Here is a 21,042-nt window from a genome sequence, read left to right as displayed (position 1 = left end):
CAGTTGCTCCGCTGAACAGATTTCAAGCAAAAGGACAAAGTTAAACATGAGGCAAAGTATAAATAAAAATCAAGACTCTCTTCCTCCTCCTTTCCACTTGTGAGCGATGATCTCACCGATCCGGGTGGATTGCAAGGGTGGCTTGATCTCTTTCAGGAACGCACATTCTCTAACCTTGATACTGCAGCTATTTATACTTCTCCCTTCTCACCACAAAGAAAAGCAGCTTTAATAATCTTTCCACTCGTTTTTAATGAGAGCACCGTGTGGCCTCTGTGCTGCTTCCCAGCAGCGGGGTCAAGCCTCTGCCCACGAGCTCCGGCTCCCCGTAACACCAATGCTCTTGGTTGCTGCCGCTCCCGGCTGCTCACTTTTAGACATCCGAGATCTGATTTTCCACTGGCTGGAGCATCACATTGCCAGGCACACAGGTGCAGGATGACAGCCCTGCTGCACCACAGCATCTTCTGCTCACAGGGCACAGAGGGAAACAAATGCATGGGCTGAAAGGCAAGAGAGTTTCTAAAGTTCAGAGGCAGAGCTGTAACTCCTGTCCCCCTTTGTTTATCAGAGGAGTAGGATTCCCCATTTCATATAACCCTGGGGATGTCCCAAGCCCTTTCCACCTCACAAGAGGCAGGATCCATCCCCTGTCCCCACTCTCCCTGGGGATTCAACCCCAAGCTGAGTTACGGGAGCTCAGGCTAAGGCATGATGGAACACACACAGACTGTAGAAGAGCTGACAGTCTCTGAGGCCAAACCCCATTTTTTCAGATAAAACCAAACTGAAACTGAACTGCATTCCTCTTGAGACACCACAAGAAATGAGGACAAACATTATGAAACCAAGTTTATTAAAACTTTCTACAAGTCAGACTTTATCATCCAGGTTTCCACAAACATATACATATGTACAAATTGGACATAGTGTTTTTAGCTTTTCTGGCAGAATTTTCTACCAATATATACAAATGTACTGTTTTTATAGAAGGGTTAAACTGTATCACAGATACAAATGTCAAGCAATCATGAGAGGTTTAGTGCAACGGAGAGCTGGAGCGCTCTGCTCTTAATGCTCATGATTCTGTCAAGTTAGTATTGCCAACATTAATTCACATTAAATTGCTCTTCGACACCTCTTATTAGGACAAAGTACAACAAAACAAGAAAACAAAACCCCAAACAATAAGGTATGTACAAAGTACACAGTCCATGAGGTATACATGGTATTCTCGCAACGTGTGGTGGGACTGCAGCTTGCCAGGGTTAACCCTTAAAATGACTTCACTCAAACTGGGTGGTGTTGGGAACGTGCATCACCCACCTCAAGGCCATTTCAGAAGCCGCACTCTTGCCTAAGGGTGAATGGACATCCCTGCATAAACCACTGGACACATGTGAAACAAAGCAGAAATTTTAGGCAAGACTAAGCTTTACTTACCCCCAACCCAGGAAGCTAATGATTTAGATATATTCATTATCCACACATATTGAAAAGACTATAAATAATCATGCAAAACAGAACAAAACAAAAAGAAAAAGGTGGGGGGAGGGGCTGGAGGCAAACAGCATACCTGAATAATCAGCTAGGGGTGTAAGGAGATTTTACTCTTAAGACTAACTTTTTGGAGGATGAAGGGGAAAGAGGAGGTGATGTGGTATTTTTAAGAGTTGAGCCGGTTGGAAAACATGGCCATGTTTACAGATACTGTACAAGACACCCCAGATCCTTTTCCAGGGGAAGGTGCCCCAGCTGATAGTGTTACAGTTTGGTAAACGGATACATTTTGGCACTCGAGCTAACAAGACCTGCTATTTGACAAGCTCGCTGAGGGCATAAATTTATATAGGCTACACCGTGGTAACATGAGGCTTAAGTCTATTTAAAATGCTTTCCTGGTCAGCGAATGGAATTGGAGGGGATCTGGCTGAGAGATCCACTGGTTTCTGCTTCAGAAAGAGCCACAGCAGTGATTTGTCTTAAGGGTGGATCTAGGAGCTTCACACCTCTGAAAGCAGGATCAGCTGGAGGAGCAGCAGCGAGCAGAGAGCTGGCCATGGTGGGCGAAGATCTCCCTCCCTCATTAATGAGTGCTTACAGTCACAGAGCTGATTCGTGAGCTGGCTGCTGGGGCACGCCAAGTTGATTCCCCTTTTAACCATTTCTGTCAGATTTGTTTAGGTAGAGGCGCACCTTGTGCCCCTCTGCCCCTACACATCGTGGCCAGGGCTCCACACCTCTGCAGCTGCTGCAGGAAAGCAGAAGGAGCTGCCTTTCCATCCCACACCTTGCCAGACGTAGGACTCTGCAGCCAAGATGCGACCAGTTACACCGGAGGAGATGCGGGAGGCAGAAGACTCAAGACAGTTCTCCGGGGCTGGTGGGACCCACCAGCAGAGCAAGAGGATGGAACTCTGAGTACACTTAGGGAGTGGAGATCTCCAGGTTGGCATTCATTTAGACAAGGTCACTTTTCTGACCATACTGGCACTTTAAGATGCTGCTGAGTTTGCAGACATGGAAAAATGAAGCCCTACGAAGACGCCGGAGGTAAGAACTGACGAGGTTTTTGAGATTTCGGGGTTAGCAGAAGAAGGAACTAATATCATCACTGTCTCCATGATATTCTGGGACAATCTGATCTGAAGTTCCCGTCTCCTGGTCTGTATATCCAGGCTCCAAGACTGCGTCAAACCAAGGGTGAAGCAAGATCTCTGGAGCAGTGAGTCTTTCAGAAGGCTCCCGCCGCAGGAGGCTGCGGATGAGGCAGCGGGCTTTGGGGGAGACGTGGTCAGGAATACAGAACTGTCCACGCCGGATTTTGGAAAACAGAGTGCTAGGGTCCGAGTCATGGAAGGGATAGCGTCCCACCAGCAGGGTATAGAGCATCACTCCCAAACTCCACACATCTGCCGATTTTCCAGAGTAAGTCCCTGTTGTGTTTAGGATCTCAGGACTGACGTATGCTGGGCAGCCGTGCTTGTCTGAGAGTGCATCGTCTTCGCCTTTGATGATGTGCGTGTCTTCCAGGCTCTCCAGACGCAGCTGAGTCCTAGGGAGGCAGGAGAGGAAGCCACAGGTGAGAAACACACAGTCATGAGCAAGCACAGCAAGCCCCTGCCATGGCCCCATGCTCTCTTGCATTGGCACTGAGAAAGGAAACACTTCTTAACTTGCAGCAGAGAAGTTGCCCAGACTCCCGGCCATGTGTAAGTGCTGCTGTGTACGACGCGCCAGCATTCAGTGACACTCACTTTTTTAACTGAGGATTTAAACAACACAGAGGGCTCTTGAGGAACACCAAGCCACCTTCTACCCACACAGTTGCAGCGCCACTGCAGGGGGTTAATTGGTGACATGGCACCACACCATGTGCCGTTCAGGCTTTCAGCAAACAGCATCCAGTTGCATGATTCCCCAAACCACAAAGCCCAGCTCCCCTCTGCACTGGTGAGGATCATTGCCTTTCCTGAGCTTTTGTTTTTTCATTTTAGTTTGTAATTTATTATTTTTGCCTTTCTGGAGAGTATCACCGCACCCACCATATCCCAGGCAGGGATGGGTCCACCCCAGCCTCCTATTTTGGAGGGTAAAGGGAGCTCCATCAGCAGGGAAGCCATCAGCCAGCCCTGGAAGGGTTCTGCACTGCCTGGCAGCCTGCTGGGGTGTAGATATGTTGGCTGCAGCCTGTCCTCAGCCTGACCTCGGCAAATACCCATTGGTTCTGCAAACGGAAAATATGACTCAACGAGAACCGTGGGCCCAGGATTGGCTGCGGGAGCCCTGAAACTGCACCTGTGCGAGAGCCTGCGTCGCCTGCCATTGCTTAACCCTCTTCTTGCCAAATGTGATGCACATGACATCGCCTGTGCAACACGTTATTTCCAAATGAGCGAGACTGTGTGCAACGTAACATTTCAACAAATGTTTCATCTTCTTATGGGAGGGAAAAGCTGCAATAGTTTCCTTCAAAGGAATAGCTTTACGTGTCAACATACGGCTGTTTCTGTTTCAGAGGGGCAGTGCGAGTTAACTTTCTTATCACATCCGTAAAAGGTATCCTGAAGAATCATTAGCCCAGTTTGACAAAACAAACAAAATCCCTTTTCTTCTCCATCACTAATATCACCTTACACTTTTACGATAATAAGCACAACTCCATTACAGCTTTTATTTAATTTTTTAACATTCCTTGGGATAAGCAGCTAGTCAAGAGTCAATTTTGCTGATTAAAAATGTATTTCTGACTCTGCCATGTGCGGTGAAGCACTGCAAGAGAAGCAAACACTCCAGGGGAATACTGCATTATTTCCCTAATCTAAATTTAACAACTAGATTCTATGATCTCCTCTATGAACCTATGCTTTAGGCTAAGTTTTACTAAAGTGATTTTCTTTGATGCAGGATTTCCAAAGCGTTATTTAACCACGTCCCACCTTCCCTGCTGTGTGTGCCCACATGCACGGGTACAGGAGGAATGGAAAGCACGGCAGTGGAGCAGGGATAAAAGCCTCGAAGGACACAGCAGCATCACCCTGATCAGCAGGGTGGTTCAGCAAGGAGACCCTTCCCAAGTACTGTGGCTCCCCCATGGGTCACAAGGCAACTCTTCCAAGGAGGGGCCAGCACTCCAGTTCTTCACACCTCCTGCTCCCCCAGCCGGGCTGCTTCCTCTTCCCGGCACAACACCTCAGCATCACCCCTCTCCCTCTCTGCCTTTTATTCATTTGACACTGAATGAGTGGCACACATGACATCTTCTGGCGCTAACAAGCATCCGAACTATCATCCCTTTGTCTGCCAGCGGGTTTCACCGAACTTCTGCTGAATGAGAGGAAGCTCCCGGCCAGCTTCCTCCCTTTCGTCAGTCAAGATCTAACTAAGAGGGAGTGCGCACCGGTTAGATCCGTGACCTATTACACACACATGATGGGGACCTACGCGGATTGCTCGCAGGTGATGCCCGGCTGACAGGGCTGTTTCCACTCCCTGGGACGCTTTTTGTGTCTCTGGATGTGACATTCCTCTCTCCCCACTCACCCCAGGGCTGGCTGCTGACAGCCACTTACCTTTCTTCATTAGAGAAGACAAATTTCCTGAGCTTGAGGTCACCAAGTACGATGGCTGACTGGTGGCAGTGAGCTACAGCGGAGACAATCTGCTTGAACAGCCGGGCAGCCTCCTCTTCCCGCAGCCTCTTGCAGCTCCTCACGTAGGAGTGCATGTCCCCAAAGTCCTTTTCAAAGAACACATAGGCCTTGGTGTCCCCGAGAATGACTTCAACAACCCCGGTGATGTTTCTGTGTGACGGCAGCTGAATGTAAGGTCGAATCTTGTCCTGGTAGTGTTTGAGGGGGAACACCTGTATAGAGGAAATTAAACCCAAATTCACTCTCAAAGGCGTTGAAAGCTGCAGCTCGCGTAGCAACTCTCCCCAAACAATGACGAGGGAGCTGGAGGGGAGCCAGGGTTCGGCAGGACTGGCAGAAGCGGCTACCAGGACTCTTCCTGTTCGTTTTATATTGCAAGGCTGGGGGGGAAACTAAAACAAACCACCATTCCCACAGCCTTTGGGGGGGAAGGCGCTCCGAGGTAAGTCGGAGTCCCAGCTCGCTCTCAGCGCGTGCAAACCTCACCGGGGGCCGGCCGGGCGTTCCCAGCCGGGGAGCAGCGGGAGGATGTTCGGCAGGGCTGTCCCCGGCCGGGCGCTCGAACGCGCCGCCAGGACCCGCTCCCACCCACTCCGCTCCCGCTCACCTTGCAGCGCAGCTCCCGGCCCGAGCTGACGCTCAGCGCCCTGGACACCTGCTCCCGCTCGGCCAGCGGCAGCAGCAGGTAGGAGGCGATCAGGCTGGGACCCGCCGCGCCGCCGCCGCCGGCGGGAGAAGCGGGGGCACACGGCGACCCGGGAGCGCTCAGGCAGTCCGGGGGGCCGCATTCGGCGAGCCGAGGGCACTTAGCGGCCGGCGCTTCCTCGGCGGGGCCGTCGTGCAGGGGCTGGAGGCGCTTGGCCGGGGCGCTGCGGCAGCGGGCGGCCGGCAGCAGGGACGCGGGGCGGCTCATGGGGGGAGCGGAGCGGGCGCGGAGCTACAGGCGGGCGCTGCGCGCTGGGCGCATCCCTTCGCTTTCCCCGCCGAAACCTCGGGCCGTGTCCACCATCTGCTGCCGAGTCCGCGCTAAAGTAGTTGGAGGCTTTAAAAAAAAAACTAAAAAAAAAAAAAAAAAAAAAAGGTGATTCTCCTCCTCCTCCCGGCCCTGACGCACGCGGAAATGGGAGGAGGGAGGCTGGGACACGCCTGCTCCGCTCCGCCCGCTGCTCTCCGCGCCCTGGCCCTGTCGCGCAGCCGGGCGGGGCGGCGGGGGAGCGGCCGCGGGTCTCGCTAGGGCCGGGCGGGGCGGCGGAGATCCCCTTCGACCTTAAATAATTGTGGCGAGAAAGCGAAGCCACCTTCCTTTCCACAGTCTTCTCGTCCATACAGTTGCAGGTTCCCAGTCCCAGTTCTTGCTTTTCACTAATCAGTAAATAACCATTCCTCAGCCCGAGGTTTGCATCACGACGCGGTTGTGTGAGCATAAGCGTTTGCTCATAAGCGTAGACGTAATGTGCACCATCAGAAATACTTGGCACTGGGTGTTTCCCATGTTAAAACTATCTGCTGTCCGAAAAAGGAATAGCTCAGAGAGCCAGGCAGCAGCCAGCAGCTGAAGTGACCTGTGAGGAGCAAACAGAAGAGCTCCACAAGGCTCAAAAGTGTGGGTTTAAAGAAGTAAATAGACCTGCAGCCGGGACTTGTAGTAAATGGAAGAAAAAATGAGACAAAACCAGACAACAAATCATCCCTGGAAAAAAAGCAGACAGCTGTAGTTTTGACAAGAGTGCTTCAGGAGGAAACTCTCCAATTTTCTGTTTACATATATGCAAATTTTCTGTAATTCAGTTCTGAGGCTTCCCTAATATTAACACATGGACCCTGTGTTTGTTACTCAGTTGGATCAATTCCTATTCCGTTTTGGTTTCCCCTACCCAGGTCTGTACGAGCAGCAGAGAGGGCTGAGGATGGGCCCCCCCAGCTCTGAAGCCCGTGATGCCACGCGTGCAGGTATTTGCTCAGATTCCTGATAGATAACTGCACAGCAAACCCGTGCATGCCTTCAGCTACTTCTAGTGTATTTTAAGAAACACATGAAACTCTTGTGCAGGATGACTCATAGCATAGCAGTCCCATTAATGCATTTAAACATAAAACGCATATGCCATAAAGGGATATCCCAGGGCCTGCATTTCTTTTTTTTTTTCCCCAGAAATACAATTCCGTTAATGCGTCCAGATTGTTTCTGAGTGATTCACCACAACCCTCAAAGCACACTATTTTATTTGGTTCCTCTTATAGGTAAAACACACGCAAGTATCCATCAGACCTTTTGTTTTACTTTTCCCTTCCTGGAAGTTTAATGATTGAAATGCTGCTGCTGGGTGAACTTACCTGGTAGGATGCTGCATGTGTGGGCTGCTTCCTACATCTGAAATAGCACAAGGTGTGTGTGTGGGGGAGTGTCAGTACCTTTGGGGACAGGGGAAGGGTGCAGACACATCAAAATAGCAGTGGACCTGGAAAAAGGTACTCATGGGCAGTATTAATGTGTCCCAGTGTCCCCTGTAGCTCTCGCAGAAGTGAGATGCAGTGTGAGCAGGAATGAAGGTGTCAGTGTCCTCACCCTCCCAAAGATCCCCCTCTCTCAGCTCCCGTGTCAGATCACTGTCCCTGCTGAGGAGAAGGGCCATACTGAGGATCTAATGCACACATTGTTGGAAGCTGTGTCCTTCATCTGCCCAGCCTCCCATCCATTTAAAACTTCCTAGGTCCATGCCATGGGGACACAGTGGCACCTGAGCACAGTGCTTGGTTCAAGCTACTGGCAGCCAAATGGGGGATGGCACCCACTGGTCCTGAAGAAGGGAAAAAAGCACATCTTGTCATCCTGGCTCCCCCCAAAAACACCTGGTGTGTGAGAGGAGAGCGGAGGTACACACAGAATTGCACCCCACAGTCCTGCCACGTTCTCCTGGTGCCTGGGCAGCCTTTTCTCACAGGGATTCCAGCAATTTTGTGCTCTGTATGGGTGCCCTGCTAACTGGAGCACAGAAACTGGGCATGCAGTCCCCAAAGGCCAGGAAAATATAACCCCTGGGGAATTTATCCCAGAAGTGCTGGTGGGTGCCCTCTTCTAGTTGACTGTATAGAATAAACTACAGTTATCTGTCTACATATGACTGAGACAAACCAAAGCTTAAATCTCCCAGGTCTTTGCAAAATGGATGCAGTTCTTGAGAGAAGGAAACCTTTGTTGCTTCTTCAAAATGCCTGGCATGCTGTCAGGTACTCAAAGCATTAATGTCATGACTAAACATACAGTAAAAATTACTACTCAAGTTGGTCTTATGTTTCAGGTACAGAATATAAGAAAAGGTCCACACTCAGACTCCCCTCTATCCTCACCAAATTAATTTCAAGATGCAGAGCAGAGAAGTGATTCCCGCTTTGGCTTTTCTTCTTTTTCTAATTTTGGCCAATCCCCAAAATGCCAAAAAAAAAAAAAAAAAGAGATACCAAGGATGGTATCTGATGGCCTGCATGGCATGCTCTTTCTCAAACGGCTGAAACCTGTCCTCCTTGCCCATCTCTGCCAGTGCTTGCATGCAAGCCTGGTTTGGTTAGGAATCAGTAATGAGAACAGGAGGAATTCCAGGAAGAAGTCTGTGAAGAACTGTTGCAACATTTCAGTATTAGATTTTTGCAGAATATGGGGCTACCACACAGCCTTGTGTTTGTTGCAGGTCATGCCACTGGCTTTTAAGCATCCAAGCTTATCTCCTGCATTAGTCTCCTCCTGAAATCAAAAGCTATCTTTTGGGGTCTTCCTTCCACTCCTTGCACAAGCCTTCATCATTCCATCTCCCCCTTCCCCAAAAAAGACTTTTCAGGGTCTACCTGCTTAGCATATATGATGAATACTATTATGGCAATTCCCAGTTGTGCCTGTCGTGAATTTGAGCTTGAATGGCTTTACAGCCCTTCAAAATGAACCAGGGCAGTGTTAAACATCTCCAGTGGACAGCACTGAAAATCACTATGGAGCACAGATCAGCGCACAGTTACAGACCTCATGCTGGGATAAAACACTGACTCTGTGGATGAGTCCCACTATCCAAGTGCCATATAAAATAAACTGCTGTGAGCCAGCAGAATACAAGGAACCATCACTCAGCCCTGATGCTCCAAAGGGACTTGGTACCTGTGAGGTGGGCAGAGATGACCTTTGTGAAGTACAATTCAGTAGTCTTCATGCTTGGCAAAGGACAACAGTGTGCCAACAGGCATCTTCCCAATACTAACAAAGTCTGAGGAGCTCTCAGTCAAAGGACATTGCAAAATCATTACAAAATGTAGATCCTTCCTTGGAAAAGGCCAGTCAAAGCAAGCAGGACTGTTCGCTGTCTCCTCACTTCCTGGAGTCCCAGCTGCTAGGCAAGGATGTGGGACTGCAGCAGAAAAAAGAGCCTGTGGGATGTGTATCACAGAATGGGCACATCCTAGCAGAGGGAAGGGTCTTGTCCAGCACAGAACTGCCAGAACTGTGGCTAGGTGAATATTGCTCTTCATGTATTTTTTCTCTTTCTTGAAACAGACAAGCAGCTTAGTGCATCTGTGAGATGAAGATGGAAGAATCCAGAATTCCTGGTGTTCAGGCATGGACCTTCCCTTTCCTGTTATTTTATTTAAGGGAATTTTTGTTGCGTGGTTTTCAAGCATCTACCTGTCTCACCCTCAGCCAGTGCTTACACTCATCTGAGCAGCTGCTTTTCCTTAGATGCTCACAAAATTATTTCTGTTGCTCCAGTTCTCTGACCCTTTATAACTAGAGCAGCCAGAGGCAATGAGAATTGTGTAACCATACCCCACTTCCCAAATGCTTGGGACAGGTCTGGTAACTTTGATAGTTATGTCTCATGGGACACACAGAATAAATCTCTATTAGATTAGGGCACTTATAAATAAACTGGCTGCTTGCTACAAGAAAAAGTGAAAAAGCCATTATTTTAGTTACCAGATGAGAGAGGCAAGGCAGACAAATATTTTGCCTAATATTAATCTATCAGGCAAATTATGAAAAATAAATATCCTTATTTTACAAGTTATCTCAAGCCATATGATGAAACTTAAACTCCTGCTGTATTGAAAGCCAGCAATTTAAAACCAGCATGTCATCTAAAATCTACTGGTGTATAGAATTACCCTGCACAGATGGGGCTCAAAGAGTAGTCATACGGCCAGGTGATAAAGAACTAAAAGTAATGTTTTTTATAGCAGAACGGCATCTGTGATAACCCACAGCCATCCTCAGACACTGTGGAACTTGGCGGCAGATTCACTGCTAAGACATAAAACACATGATGAGCACGTAGTGACATCAAAAGGAGTGCAATGTAATGGTGTTCAGATGTCTCCCCTCAAGCCCACACAAAAGCTGCTCTGAGGGCTGCTGTAGCTCGGAACTCTCAACAATTCCCTTTTGATAAGCCTGTTGTTATCAAATCCAAGGAGTCTTATGAGCAGCACCTCCTGACTTTGTTCCTCTGCGAACTAAAGAGCATGAAGGCTTCTTCTGTTGCCTGAAAGACGTGTGAAGGTTCAGGTTTTAAACCTCAAATCCTGTTTTTACTTCAGAAGTTGATTGCACAAGCGGACAGTGAATGAGTGTCTCCGTTTCCCTTGCGGTCAGAGAAGATCCTATTCATACTGAGTTTACAAGCAAACACTTCCTTTGGTAAACTTCCCATGCAATTCAATTCATGTGCGTGCTTTCAGGCTCTTCTTTGGGTCTGGACTAACATCAGAACAAGCAAGAGAGGCAGGCTCTCTTCTCAGCCCACCACAGCCTTTTCTGCAGTGCTTTGAAATGATGAAACACACTGTGTTTTCTGCACACGGCTGCAGTCCTGTCAAGTCACTGGGATTATTCATGCATCAAGAGGCTAAGCACATACATGGGCATCTACTGGATGATGTACATCCATCCCAGAATTTTACTTCCTTAACAATCAATCTGATGTTTTTCCTCTTTATAGTTACTGGCTAGGAGCCTAGAATCTGCTGGCACCTACACACAGGATTCTCCTCTGAGCATTCTGTGACCATGTCGGGTGTTTGAAATATTATGTATTAACAGTAAGTACTTTATGACCAGAAAATAAAATATTATTTATGGAAGACGTGGAATTCGAAGTCAGTACTAGTCTGTACCTGTAGTGAGGAGTCATCAGCTTAAGGCTTTGGCTGTAGTAACAGAAAGGAAGACCTGTCCTTGGGATGTTCTAACATTTTTCATTCCAGGAAGCCCTTTTCTAAGTGCATCTTTTTCACTGTATAACAGAGCACTATCCATTATGAAAATGTTTAGTTAATGGACACAGCAGGAACCATACATGCAGATTTTTAGGGAAGGTGAAGATTAAGATTCATGTGAAATGACAGTGAAACTTTATTAGTTGTGCAGTGAATTAATTCTAAGCTAGTTCTGGCCACAATACTAGAACTATTCCTGAGAAAAATGTCATGAGGTACTTGTGACCACAGGTAGGTAAAACCTTTGTCATCAGCCACTCATGAGGAAACATGAGTATCCAAGAGGACATTGTCTAAAATAAGGCAGTGTGTTGGCCTTGGCTGTTGAGTCATCAGTATCACTTCCTGCAGCCCCTGCTTTTGCTCTGGGTATTTCTCAAGGGAGCACTCTGACTTAGACTTTTTGATTCTTCTAGAATGAATAAGATCACAGCTCCAGAGCAGTAATGATAAATATGTTCTTGATTCAGAGGAATGTGCACTCCTTTTAGCACAAGTGTGCTAAATCTTCCATGAGATGCCTGCCTGATTAGTTTTTATCTTTATTCGTCATGGCTTCACTGATTTGAAAATTTCAGAGTCTCTAGTTGTAAAATGGAGAATTCACAGGAAGAATCTGTTCAAGTGAGAGAGCAAGCTGTGTCAATGGCTCATGCCTCAGGGTACCACTGAAAGCTGTTTTATGTGGTTCTCTCTTGCCTTTTCTTTAATTCAGTATTTGCCTAGACATTTCTTTAATCACTCAAAATACTATGTCAAACTTCTCTAGCAGAGACAGATTCTCACCAGTTTTCAGTGGCAGATCCTTCTCAGCTACGCTGAGGTTTGCTGCATTTGTAAAGCACACCTTACAGAAAAAGAAAAAAAAACACCTGACCTCTGAATTTCTTTTTTTAAATATCATTGCAAAATTTCTGACGTCAGGCAATGAGACACAAATTACCCTGTGAACTGTTAACATATGCCTGTTTACATATGATATCTTATAGCCAAAGCAGATTAAGATTTGAAGGTTTAACTGCTGTTGAGTTTCCACTTCTGTGAATCATGCAGATCATACAGCTTATTCATCACAGGCACTTATTTTTATTCTTTAACTCTTTCAAGCTACTTCTCTCCAGAGCGGAGTTTAGGGGGAACATGGGGTGCGTGGGAACAGAGAGGTCACAACTGCTTAACAAACCCCAAACTTTGCCAGTGAAAGAGCAAAGAGCTGCCATTAACTGCAGCCACCCCAGTGAATCAGTAGTGGTTTTTAACTTGCACCAGGTGAGCTGACAGGCACAGAAGCCTTCCACAGTTGCCAAGGTTAGTTTGTCCTTCCACCTAGTTAAGTGCCAGCTGCAATGGATGCTGATCGCCAACCCTGGAATATTCCAATTTAAGGAGGAAAATTACTTGTAAGAACCAATAAGAGAGAACTAACCATGAAAAATTCAACAGGATGGCTCAAGTTCCAGGTTCAAAGGAAAAAAAGATCCTTCATCATACTAGGATTCTTTGGATGCTATGTTATCGTTTAAATTCAGAAATGCCAAACGTTTTGGTGAGAACTTCATTGATTTCAGTAAACACAGGCAGTTCATTCTAGCACTTGAATCAATGTGATGCATCACTGATTCTAATGGGACTCAAGTACTCTCACCAGCAACCCTGTCACAAGTGAATGAGTGTCTGTCTTTTTCTGGGTAAGATGGCCATATTTGAGAAGAGAAATCTCTGCTGGTAAAAGAAAGAAATCTACCTCTATTTAAATACGCACGCCTCTTCACCTCGGATGTGATTGTTATTAAAGCTAGGCAGGTGAGTGCTGCCAAAAATCAGTCCATTTCTTTCAGGTGAAAGCAAGAAGGATTTCAGAACTTAGGCTGCACTTCACTTGCTGTTCAGGTTCTCTGATTCACTGACACCACCTGGCTCAAGCTAGCAAAGGAGAGAAGGTATTTTGAAGCAGGAATATGAACATCCAAAAATACCTTTCCTCTTAGAGTGGCAATAAGTGACTGTTTGACTATTTGTTCTTTTCATTTAAAGTGTTGCTTCAGATTTGTTTGGGGTTTTTTTCTCCCAGCTGCATCATCTTAAGCAGGCAGTTCACCTTATTACCTCTGGATTAGCTAACACAGGCTGAGTGCAGCACTATGATGGGTCAAGCCTCTCTTTTTCACGTAGGACAAGGTGTAACCAAGACAGCAATCTCCCTCACAGCATTACTCACTGGAACATGAGGGCAATGAGCCATATCAGGAACTGCAGCAATCCAAGGCTATACTGGTACAAATGCCACAGGTAGCAAACCAAACCTGCTGCCACCAGTTTGTTGGCAGGAATTAATCTGGGTATAATTTACCATTTATAATGTTATGTGTTATTGGAAGGCACACTCAAGCAACCCAGACACCTACACAAACCAAATTTGATGTGCAACACTTGTGGCCATGGAAAATGTATGTAAATCTTTGCATCTGAAAACTTGGGAGGCTGGTTATCACTAGGGATTGAATTAGATCCAAGAGGACAATGTTAATGCACCTCTGCCAGAAACTGCAGAGCTTGTTTAACCAATGGAAGTTTCTGTTTCTGATTGTTCTGCTTAGAAATGGTCTGAGAATAAATTTAACCACAAACTTAAAGATAAAACAAAAAGGACGTTCCCGCCCCCCCCCCTTTTTTTTTTTAATGCTACTGTTAACATCCTCCCTTGTGGTATTTAACTGAAAATTGGTGAACCACCTTAAAAACTATAGGTTTGAGACCTGAGGTGTCTTTAAAAGGATCTGATTTTACACATAAAAATACAAACAAGTACATACTGCTCAACCACTCCCAGTCTCTTTCAGCTATTTCAGCTGGGCTTCCATGGCAGAAGCACCCACGCTCACTGCTGAGTTGTGAAAAGATGGACCTCGAGGGTTAGACCTCATAATGAAAATTACCCATTAAGTGTTTTGAACACAAAAGCCCAGTGCAAGTAATAATGGTTCAGTTCTCTTTTTCAGCTATGAAATCAACAGATTAATATTCTTCAATTACAAAATAACTATTTTCAGCTTGAAGTGGTTTGTACTCTTAAGTGCAGTTGTAGTTAATAATGGTTTGTGAAAGGAGAGCTGTTAGCAAACAGTAACCCAGAGTGAAAACCTTAGCATATGGGTACCTCAGCTATATTTTACATGAAATGTCAGATTGTAAATTCAGAAAAATTACATAGGAAAATACCATCTAGCCCACTAAGGATTCCAAAGCTCAAAGAAACCTGTATTTTCTGCTTACATATGCCAAGAGATAATTGCCACCTGACTGCCAAGGCAGCTCCTTTTACCTATGGCTATTTCTAACTCATGTATATAGTGCCTTATCTGCTAGATGTGTTCAGATCAGTTGAGGCAATAAATAGTGTCACAAAGTTTAAGTTCTTTTCTGGATCTGTGCCCAAAAGCATAGATGCCTGAATCTTATATAAAATGAGATTAACTGCTTTTCAATCCAAGGCATATGGTTACAATATATTTGTACTATTTACAGTTTAGTTATTGGAATACCTCTGTAAATAACTGTAGTCTTCCAGCCTACAATATTAAGGTAAAGCCTTCTGGGACTCCCAAATGCAAAAAGCCTGAATCAAATGCTTCTGAATTTCAAAAGAAAAGCCTAGGTTAGGGCAGAGAGTTCAAAAATTGTAAGAACAAGGCCAAGATCCTCAAAGCTGAGTGGTTGTTTTCTGTGTCCACAAACAAGGTATAAGTGTACAACACTTTCTGAAAATTCATCTTTGAGGTTTGTGTTAAAACATGGGCATAGTCCCAAGCACTGAAAATCCTTGGTCACAGTGCCCTACTCCAAGTAGTCCCAGTAGTTCCAGAGACAGTAACAGAACTATCTGCAATACAGAGCAACACATTCACCATTACATGCTGGCAGAATCTGCATCTCTAATATGCTGAAGAAACTAGCACATTGACAAGTTTAAATGCTGCAAAACATGCTTTATTTACCAAATGCAAGCTTTTAGAAATTCAGAAAGGTAGAAAAAAGCCAAACAAGTTAAACTGGAATTCCTTATATTCCCGAGTTCAAAAAATGCTTTCAATTACAGTAGAGACCTACAATTTTGCTTATAAATGAAACATTTAACAATGATTTACCTATAAATGAAACACTTAACAAATAACAATCAGTTACACAACCTATGTAGAATCAACAACTTATCTCACAAGACCTCTAATAACAAATTTTCTTTGTGGCAGTAGCATATCCAGCTCACGTGTCCAGTGTTGACCAGCTTTGTTTGTTCTGACTGTCAATCACTCTTTTAAGTGCTTCATCTAGCACAAGATCTGATCCTTTTACATCAACATGGCTACAGCCCATTTTAGGGCATCTGTTAAAAAGAAAAGAGAGACTTCATTAAATTGGAAGAATTGTATTTGTCAGATATAGGATTGTGCATAACATCTGCTAGCTAATTTTTTTACCTGGGATTCACTCTCTCTGTCAGTTCCTTGTTACTTCTTGTCCTGTTCACTAGCTTTGTGTGGGAAAAATAAATCTATCTCAACTGGTGGGAATCATCAGCTGAAGGAAGGAAAGCAGGAGCACAGCGAGAGATGGAGCCTCTCACCTGTAGATCACTCTCTTGCTTCATGCACACAAGCTGCCTGCATCAGCAATGATATCAGCACTGCACAGACACCTTTCTGTGTTGCTTTCTCTCTTTGCAGTCCTCTACAAACTGCAGGTAAATACCTCTTCCCTTACTAATCTGCAATGGAGAAGTATAATCTTCACTGGCAGATAAATGGGGAAATTATTTTCTAGGGAAACAGATAAAAGGGAATAAGTCTTGCAACAACTGACTGGTGATTCAGCGGACTATCTAGTTGGTGTAAAAATCAACCTGACATTTTATGAGCTGTGAAAGCTCAGAAAGGAGAAATGGGGTCAAATTAACAGCCTCTAGATGATAATCAAATACAAAATGTCTTACAACTACTTGAAACAGCCAGATAAAGAGAGCAGGGTGAAAGATATTCAGAGACCAAAGGTCATTTTCCTTTGGCGGTGGCCCAAACATGCACAGATGGTACCTATAGTCAGAAGTAACACTTTTCCTGAATTTTTCCTCTCATAGGAGTAACTTTTCTCTGAGGTGCTGAACTTATTTACACTCAGTACTCATAACTTTTACTCCAGACTTGTCCACAGCTTACTGTGTTTGTCATAGATCAGTCATTTAATTGCTCTGTGCCTCAGTTTTCCCATTTATCACCTTAATACAGCAATAGCTTGCCAGATTAATGAATAACAAGTGCTCAGAAAGCTTCCCACATTTCCTGTAAGCATTAGTATGTCCTTCCAGGCAGTGGAAAATACTGAGCAAACCAAGAGACGTAAGAGTTGCCTCAAGGAGTGTGTGACAAGTCTATCAGCACAGGGCTGTGTGTACGTCAGCTGACGGGCTGGCAGGCAGGCACTGCACTGCCCAGGGCACTGAAGGGATCCTGTGGATTCAAACTGGGAAGGACTTGGAGAAAAAAGCCACTCTGTGTCTCCAGAGTGAACAACAGCTCTGATTCCAGAGTCAGGATGGTGAGGATCCCATAGCCATGCCCTGCTCTGCCAGGACACCTGCTCCCACAGGAATATCCCTGGCAGGAGCACAGCCCAGCAGCAATGCCTTGAGAATGGGATAATCAAATAGGGAACTTCTTGCAACAGCTGGCCTGTCTTACCACCACAGCAGATGATGGGTTTTCAAAAGTAACTGCATTTTCATGAGAAAGTTTAAAATTACAGTAGGTTGGTCAGACTGGGCAGAGAAAACCAAGGAGTCCTTCTTAATTTAGTTACAGTGAAGCTGTGGCATTGCTGTGTGTGTGCTTTTCTAGCACACTGGAATAACTGCTGTAAAAATGGTAAGGCTGCAAGCTAAAAGCTCCATATTAAGAACTGCCAGTGTTCAGACTGCACAAATAACTTCAATTTGGGTATAATAGCATTTAAAGCGATCTTATATGTGTTGTACAGCTGGTAAGATTTTTTTAACTCCAGAGTTTCTCTAATCTTCCATTTCTTAAAAGGTAAAATAAAATTCATGTGACTCTATTTGTTTTTCAGCAGTGCTGAAACTTTTGATCCACTACAACAATTTCTCCTAAATTGACATTCTTTTGATGGATTTAACAACACAAAGAAATATTTAGATATGAACATCCTAAATTCAGTTCCATATCAGAGAAGGTATTCTTGTCATGGTTTTGGGCTGCTGAGCACATGCTTTTTAGCCTCTCCCTATCCTCCAGAACACTCACTTTCCTCCAACTTGAGAGCTATTTCCCAGCTCCTGTTCATTTTTCCAGCCAAGTCTCTGTCCATCCATGTTGCTGGTTTTGTTGTTATTCCCAGGATATTGCACCCATTCCACATTTTTCCCTACACTTCGTAACACAAGTAAGGTACTTCCATCTTATTCTTCAAGCTGTCTTGACACTGAGGTAGTGGCTGGGTTTCCCAGCTGATGCTTGGTTTTATAGCAGTGCTTTCCTGTAGCAGGGAAGGAGCATGGAATAAAACCTCCTGCTCCACTTTTGTAATCCCCAAGGAGGACTGTGTAGAGCCTAAGAGAAATGCTAGAGCAACAGACGGAGGAAATAAGCTGCCTGTGGCATTATCTTTAGGGAAATCAGGTTGCTGGTCCCTGACAGACCTTCCTGAGAAAACTGCACATTTATTAAAAAGCCCACAACTGGTAAGTTTCCATGAAATCATCAGCCCCAGAACATGAGGCTCTAGCATAAATGGTGTAAAAACAAATGTGAAATCAATGATGAAATTATGTCCTCTCAACTTGCTCTAAAAAGCGTTAGTGTTCGAGCCTCTTCTCTTTTTCATCTTTTTTTTTTAATTTTTTCTTGAGATCATTCTAATTTTCAAATTTACTGTGAAGAATTTGAGGTTTAAAAATTCAGCTGTTACATCTTTTCATTCAAAAAAATATGTCCCATGTGGAAAAGTGACAGACTGCTTTCGTGATATAAGGAAAGAATTATTTAACTGCATCACAGTAGAAACTGAACTGCACTATCTGATCACATTCTTAAATTCTGTTCTACCTAAAATTTTGTGGTTTATTATTTCTCACTTTAACACTCAGTTGTTTTCATATTTCTTAGCTGTATTGGAATATAACTGCAAAAAAAGGTGCATGGAGGAAATTTTTTTTCATTAACTTCAGGGCTTGCTACATAAGCAGTGGGAACAAAATCAACAACTAGATTTTAGGAAACTGAAGTCTCTCTTTGTTGGTCATGGCTATATGAAATCTTACTTCTGTTGTGCAGTTACAAGTAGCTGTAACTTACCCACACAATTCCTGAATATTTCCTTACACATTGTTTTCATTAAAAAGAAAAGCTCCTTCATGTGTCTAGTACTAATGAGGAGACTTGGGCAGACACTGAGGTTTTACTTCCTGCAGCCTTGCCAATCCAAATACATTTCCTAGAACAAGTGGAGTAAAATTCCACTTACACAGCAAAGCAAACAGCTTTTCCACACATTCTTTTTCACTTACCGGACGTTTTTCTTTTTCTGCTTTTGAGTCTGGATCATTTCTAGAATAGCATCTTCTTCATAACTATGTCCACAGACTTTGTTTCGCACTGGCCTCTTCATTGTCATCTGTATTCAGTAAGAATTGATTTAAAGGAATGGATAATGCCCATGAAAATGCTGCTTCTGAGATTTTATGTGAAACAATGGGAAGTGTGTTTGCCATTCATACATGGCATTCCATGTATGGAATTAACAGGATGAGGTCCTGCATGGTAAGATGCATTCCTACTTACATGGGTTTTTTTCCCAAGCAACAATGTTCTTCTCTGATAATGCTTAAAATTTATACTATTTTGTTGTTAAATATATTGTTGCTTAACAGGTACTGCATATTTGTAATAAAAAACCAATGAAGAATATGAAATAACTATTTCCTTATTAGTTACTGTAGCAGTGATACATACCTGGGTAATGGGACAAATAAAGTTCATCTGACTCCGAGTCACAGCTATATCTTCATCAATTTCTTCAATGGTGTCATTACCATGATCTATGACAAAGTAGAATGGAAAAAAAGAAAAAAAAATTATTTCATATTTAACATAGATTGCCAATACTTAAAATAAGCTAATAAAATCCAACATTTGCCAAGGACTATCTCACAGTGATATATAAAATGCCACAGCACATTTCTGCACCAGTCCATGAACAAGACTGCAAAAAATACTGTACGATAATGTCTTGTAGAAAATGTGGATTTTTATATTGTAACCACTTTGTGGTTTTGTGTGGCTATGAACAGCCAATGCTAGAAAGAAAGGCTGGGAAGGAGAGTAGTCTGGCCTGAAGATATGCATAACCTTTGGTATTTACTATTCAACTTCACCAAAGCCCAGAAACACACAGATGAGTCCCCAAAACCTAAGAAAGGATGAGGTAGAGCAGATCTGGCAGTCCTCCCCTCAATATCAGTTTGTGTTTGAGTGTCGTAAGTGGGCTTGCTGTATAGCCTGTACATACTGTATACACTTTAAAAGGAATTTGTACTGTTTATCATAATGCATCATTTATAAAGTGATGCTGCTGTATTTTGATAAGACTATAATTAGTGAAAAACAAAAGCCAAAATTGTTATGGACAATAGAAATGCTATTGAAGCAACCTTAAGGAGGAGGGGCAGAATGAAATACTGACAATTCCCAGAAAACACCCAATGGCCCAATGCCAGGGAATGAAGGGCAGACAAACAAGAATAAATCCACCTAGAGCTGGAGGAGGTGCAGGCCCCCACCTTTACCAGAAGAAGAAAGCAAGGTATAAGCAACTCTGTGCTCCCAGGGGCACACCAACTAGTGTTCCATGCAGAAATTAATTAGCCAGAGTCGAAAGCTGAGATGCAGGAGCAGCTAACGAAGAGACAAATATATATATATTTATATATATTTATCTAGAGAGAGGGAGCTAAGTATAGCCATAATGAAATGTATACATGTTGTTTTATTTTCTAGGTCTGCTCTGTTATTGTAAATCTAGGCTTTTAGTTGAATGCATTTGTTTATCTTTTAATCTTATCTGGTAATAACAGCAAACTTAACACCTTGCCATAGCTTTCCATTCCTTTGGGGTACTTCTGCAATGCCTTTGCAGCAGGGCCCTGGGGTGCAGTCCTCAAGGTGTCCCAAGCAAAGAGAACATTTTTCTCTCTAGCTGCACTCCAAGGGAGGAGTGAGAAACACAAGTGAACATAGAGAGTTTAGAATTAGTTCGTGATTTGCTTTCTACAACATCTCAGCTTGGTTCCCTGTGCTGCTGTTGCACACTATCAGCCAATCTTTGCATCCCTGGTATTCAGTCTTCCACATCTATTAAGGACCAGTGTTTCCTAACTTATGGTCAGTCCTGCGTGCCTGTGTGATACCATCACCTTCCGGATGATACCAGCAGACATCACCCATGGAGCAACCAAAACCTCTCACACCCAACCTAGACTGAGCTCGCTGCCCTGTGAGCCAGCACAGCTCTGGCTAGGGGACTCTTGGCATTGATGTTGCAGCCATTGATCCACCACAGCACCTCTTGG

At 44.4% G+C, this 21,042-nt stretch overlaps 2 protein-coding genes and 1 long non-coding RNA gene across 3 annotated transcripts in view; 1 reads left to right on the top strand and 2 right to left on the bottom strand.

Annotated features, from left to right (window-relative positions):
• Positions 1-835: 835 nt before the first annotated feature.
• TRIB1 (tribbles pseudokinase 1) lies at positions 836-6,190 on the bottom strand. Its single transcript, XM_032133154.1, has 3 exons — positions 5,761-6,190; positions 5,073-5,365; positions 836-3,055 (listed from the first exon to the last, which is right to left on the bottom strand). The coding sequence occupies exons 1-3, from the start codon at positions 6,064-6,066 to the stop codon at positions 2,587-2,589; spliced, it is 1,068 nt and encodes a 355-aa protein (XP_031989045.1). The 5' UTR covers positions 6,067-6,190; the 3' UTR covers positions 836-2,586.
• On the top strand, positions 5,361-11,282 carry LOC116455368. The gene is made up of 3 exons (XR_004244370.1): positions 5,361-5,595; positions 7,032-7,103; positions 9,691-11,282. It is a non-coding gene; the product is annotated as an uncharacterized LOC116455368 (long non-coding RNA).
• A 4,091-nt stretch (positions 11,283-15,373) lies between these two features.
• Positions 15,374-21,042, bottom strand: part of NSMCE2 (NSE2 (MMS21) homolog, SMC5-SMC6 complex SUMO ligase) — a 132,900-nt gene continuing 127,231 nt past the window's right edge. The window contains exons 5-7 of the mRNA XM_032133170.1: positions 19,427-19,512; positions 18,982-19,088; positions 15,374-15,789 (exon numbers count right to left, since the gene is read on the bottom strand). Coding sequence (XP_031989061.1) covers positions 15,669-15,789; positions 18,982-19,088; positions 19,427-19,512 — 314 coding nt within the window. The 3' untranslated portion in view covers positions 15,374-15,668. The remainder of the gene's footprint in view (positions 15,790-18,981; positions 19,089-19,426; positions 19,513-21,042) is intronic.

Source organism: Corvus moneduloides, chromosome 1 (genome assembly GCF_009650955.1).
Source record: "Corvus moneduloides isolate bCorMon1 chromosome 1, bCorMon1.pri, whole genome shotgun sequence".
NCBI classification, from domain to species: domain Eukaryota; kingdom Metazoa; phylum Chordata; class Aves; order Passeriformes; family Corvidae; genus Corvus; species Corvus moneduloides.
Note: the sequence above shows the minus strand (reverse complement) of the source record. Positions and strands in the feature narration are given on the sequence as shown.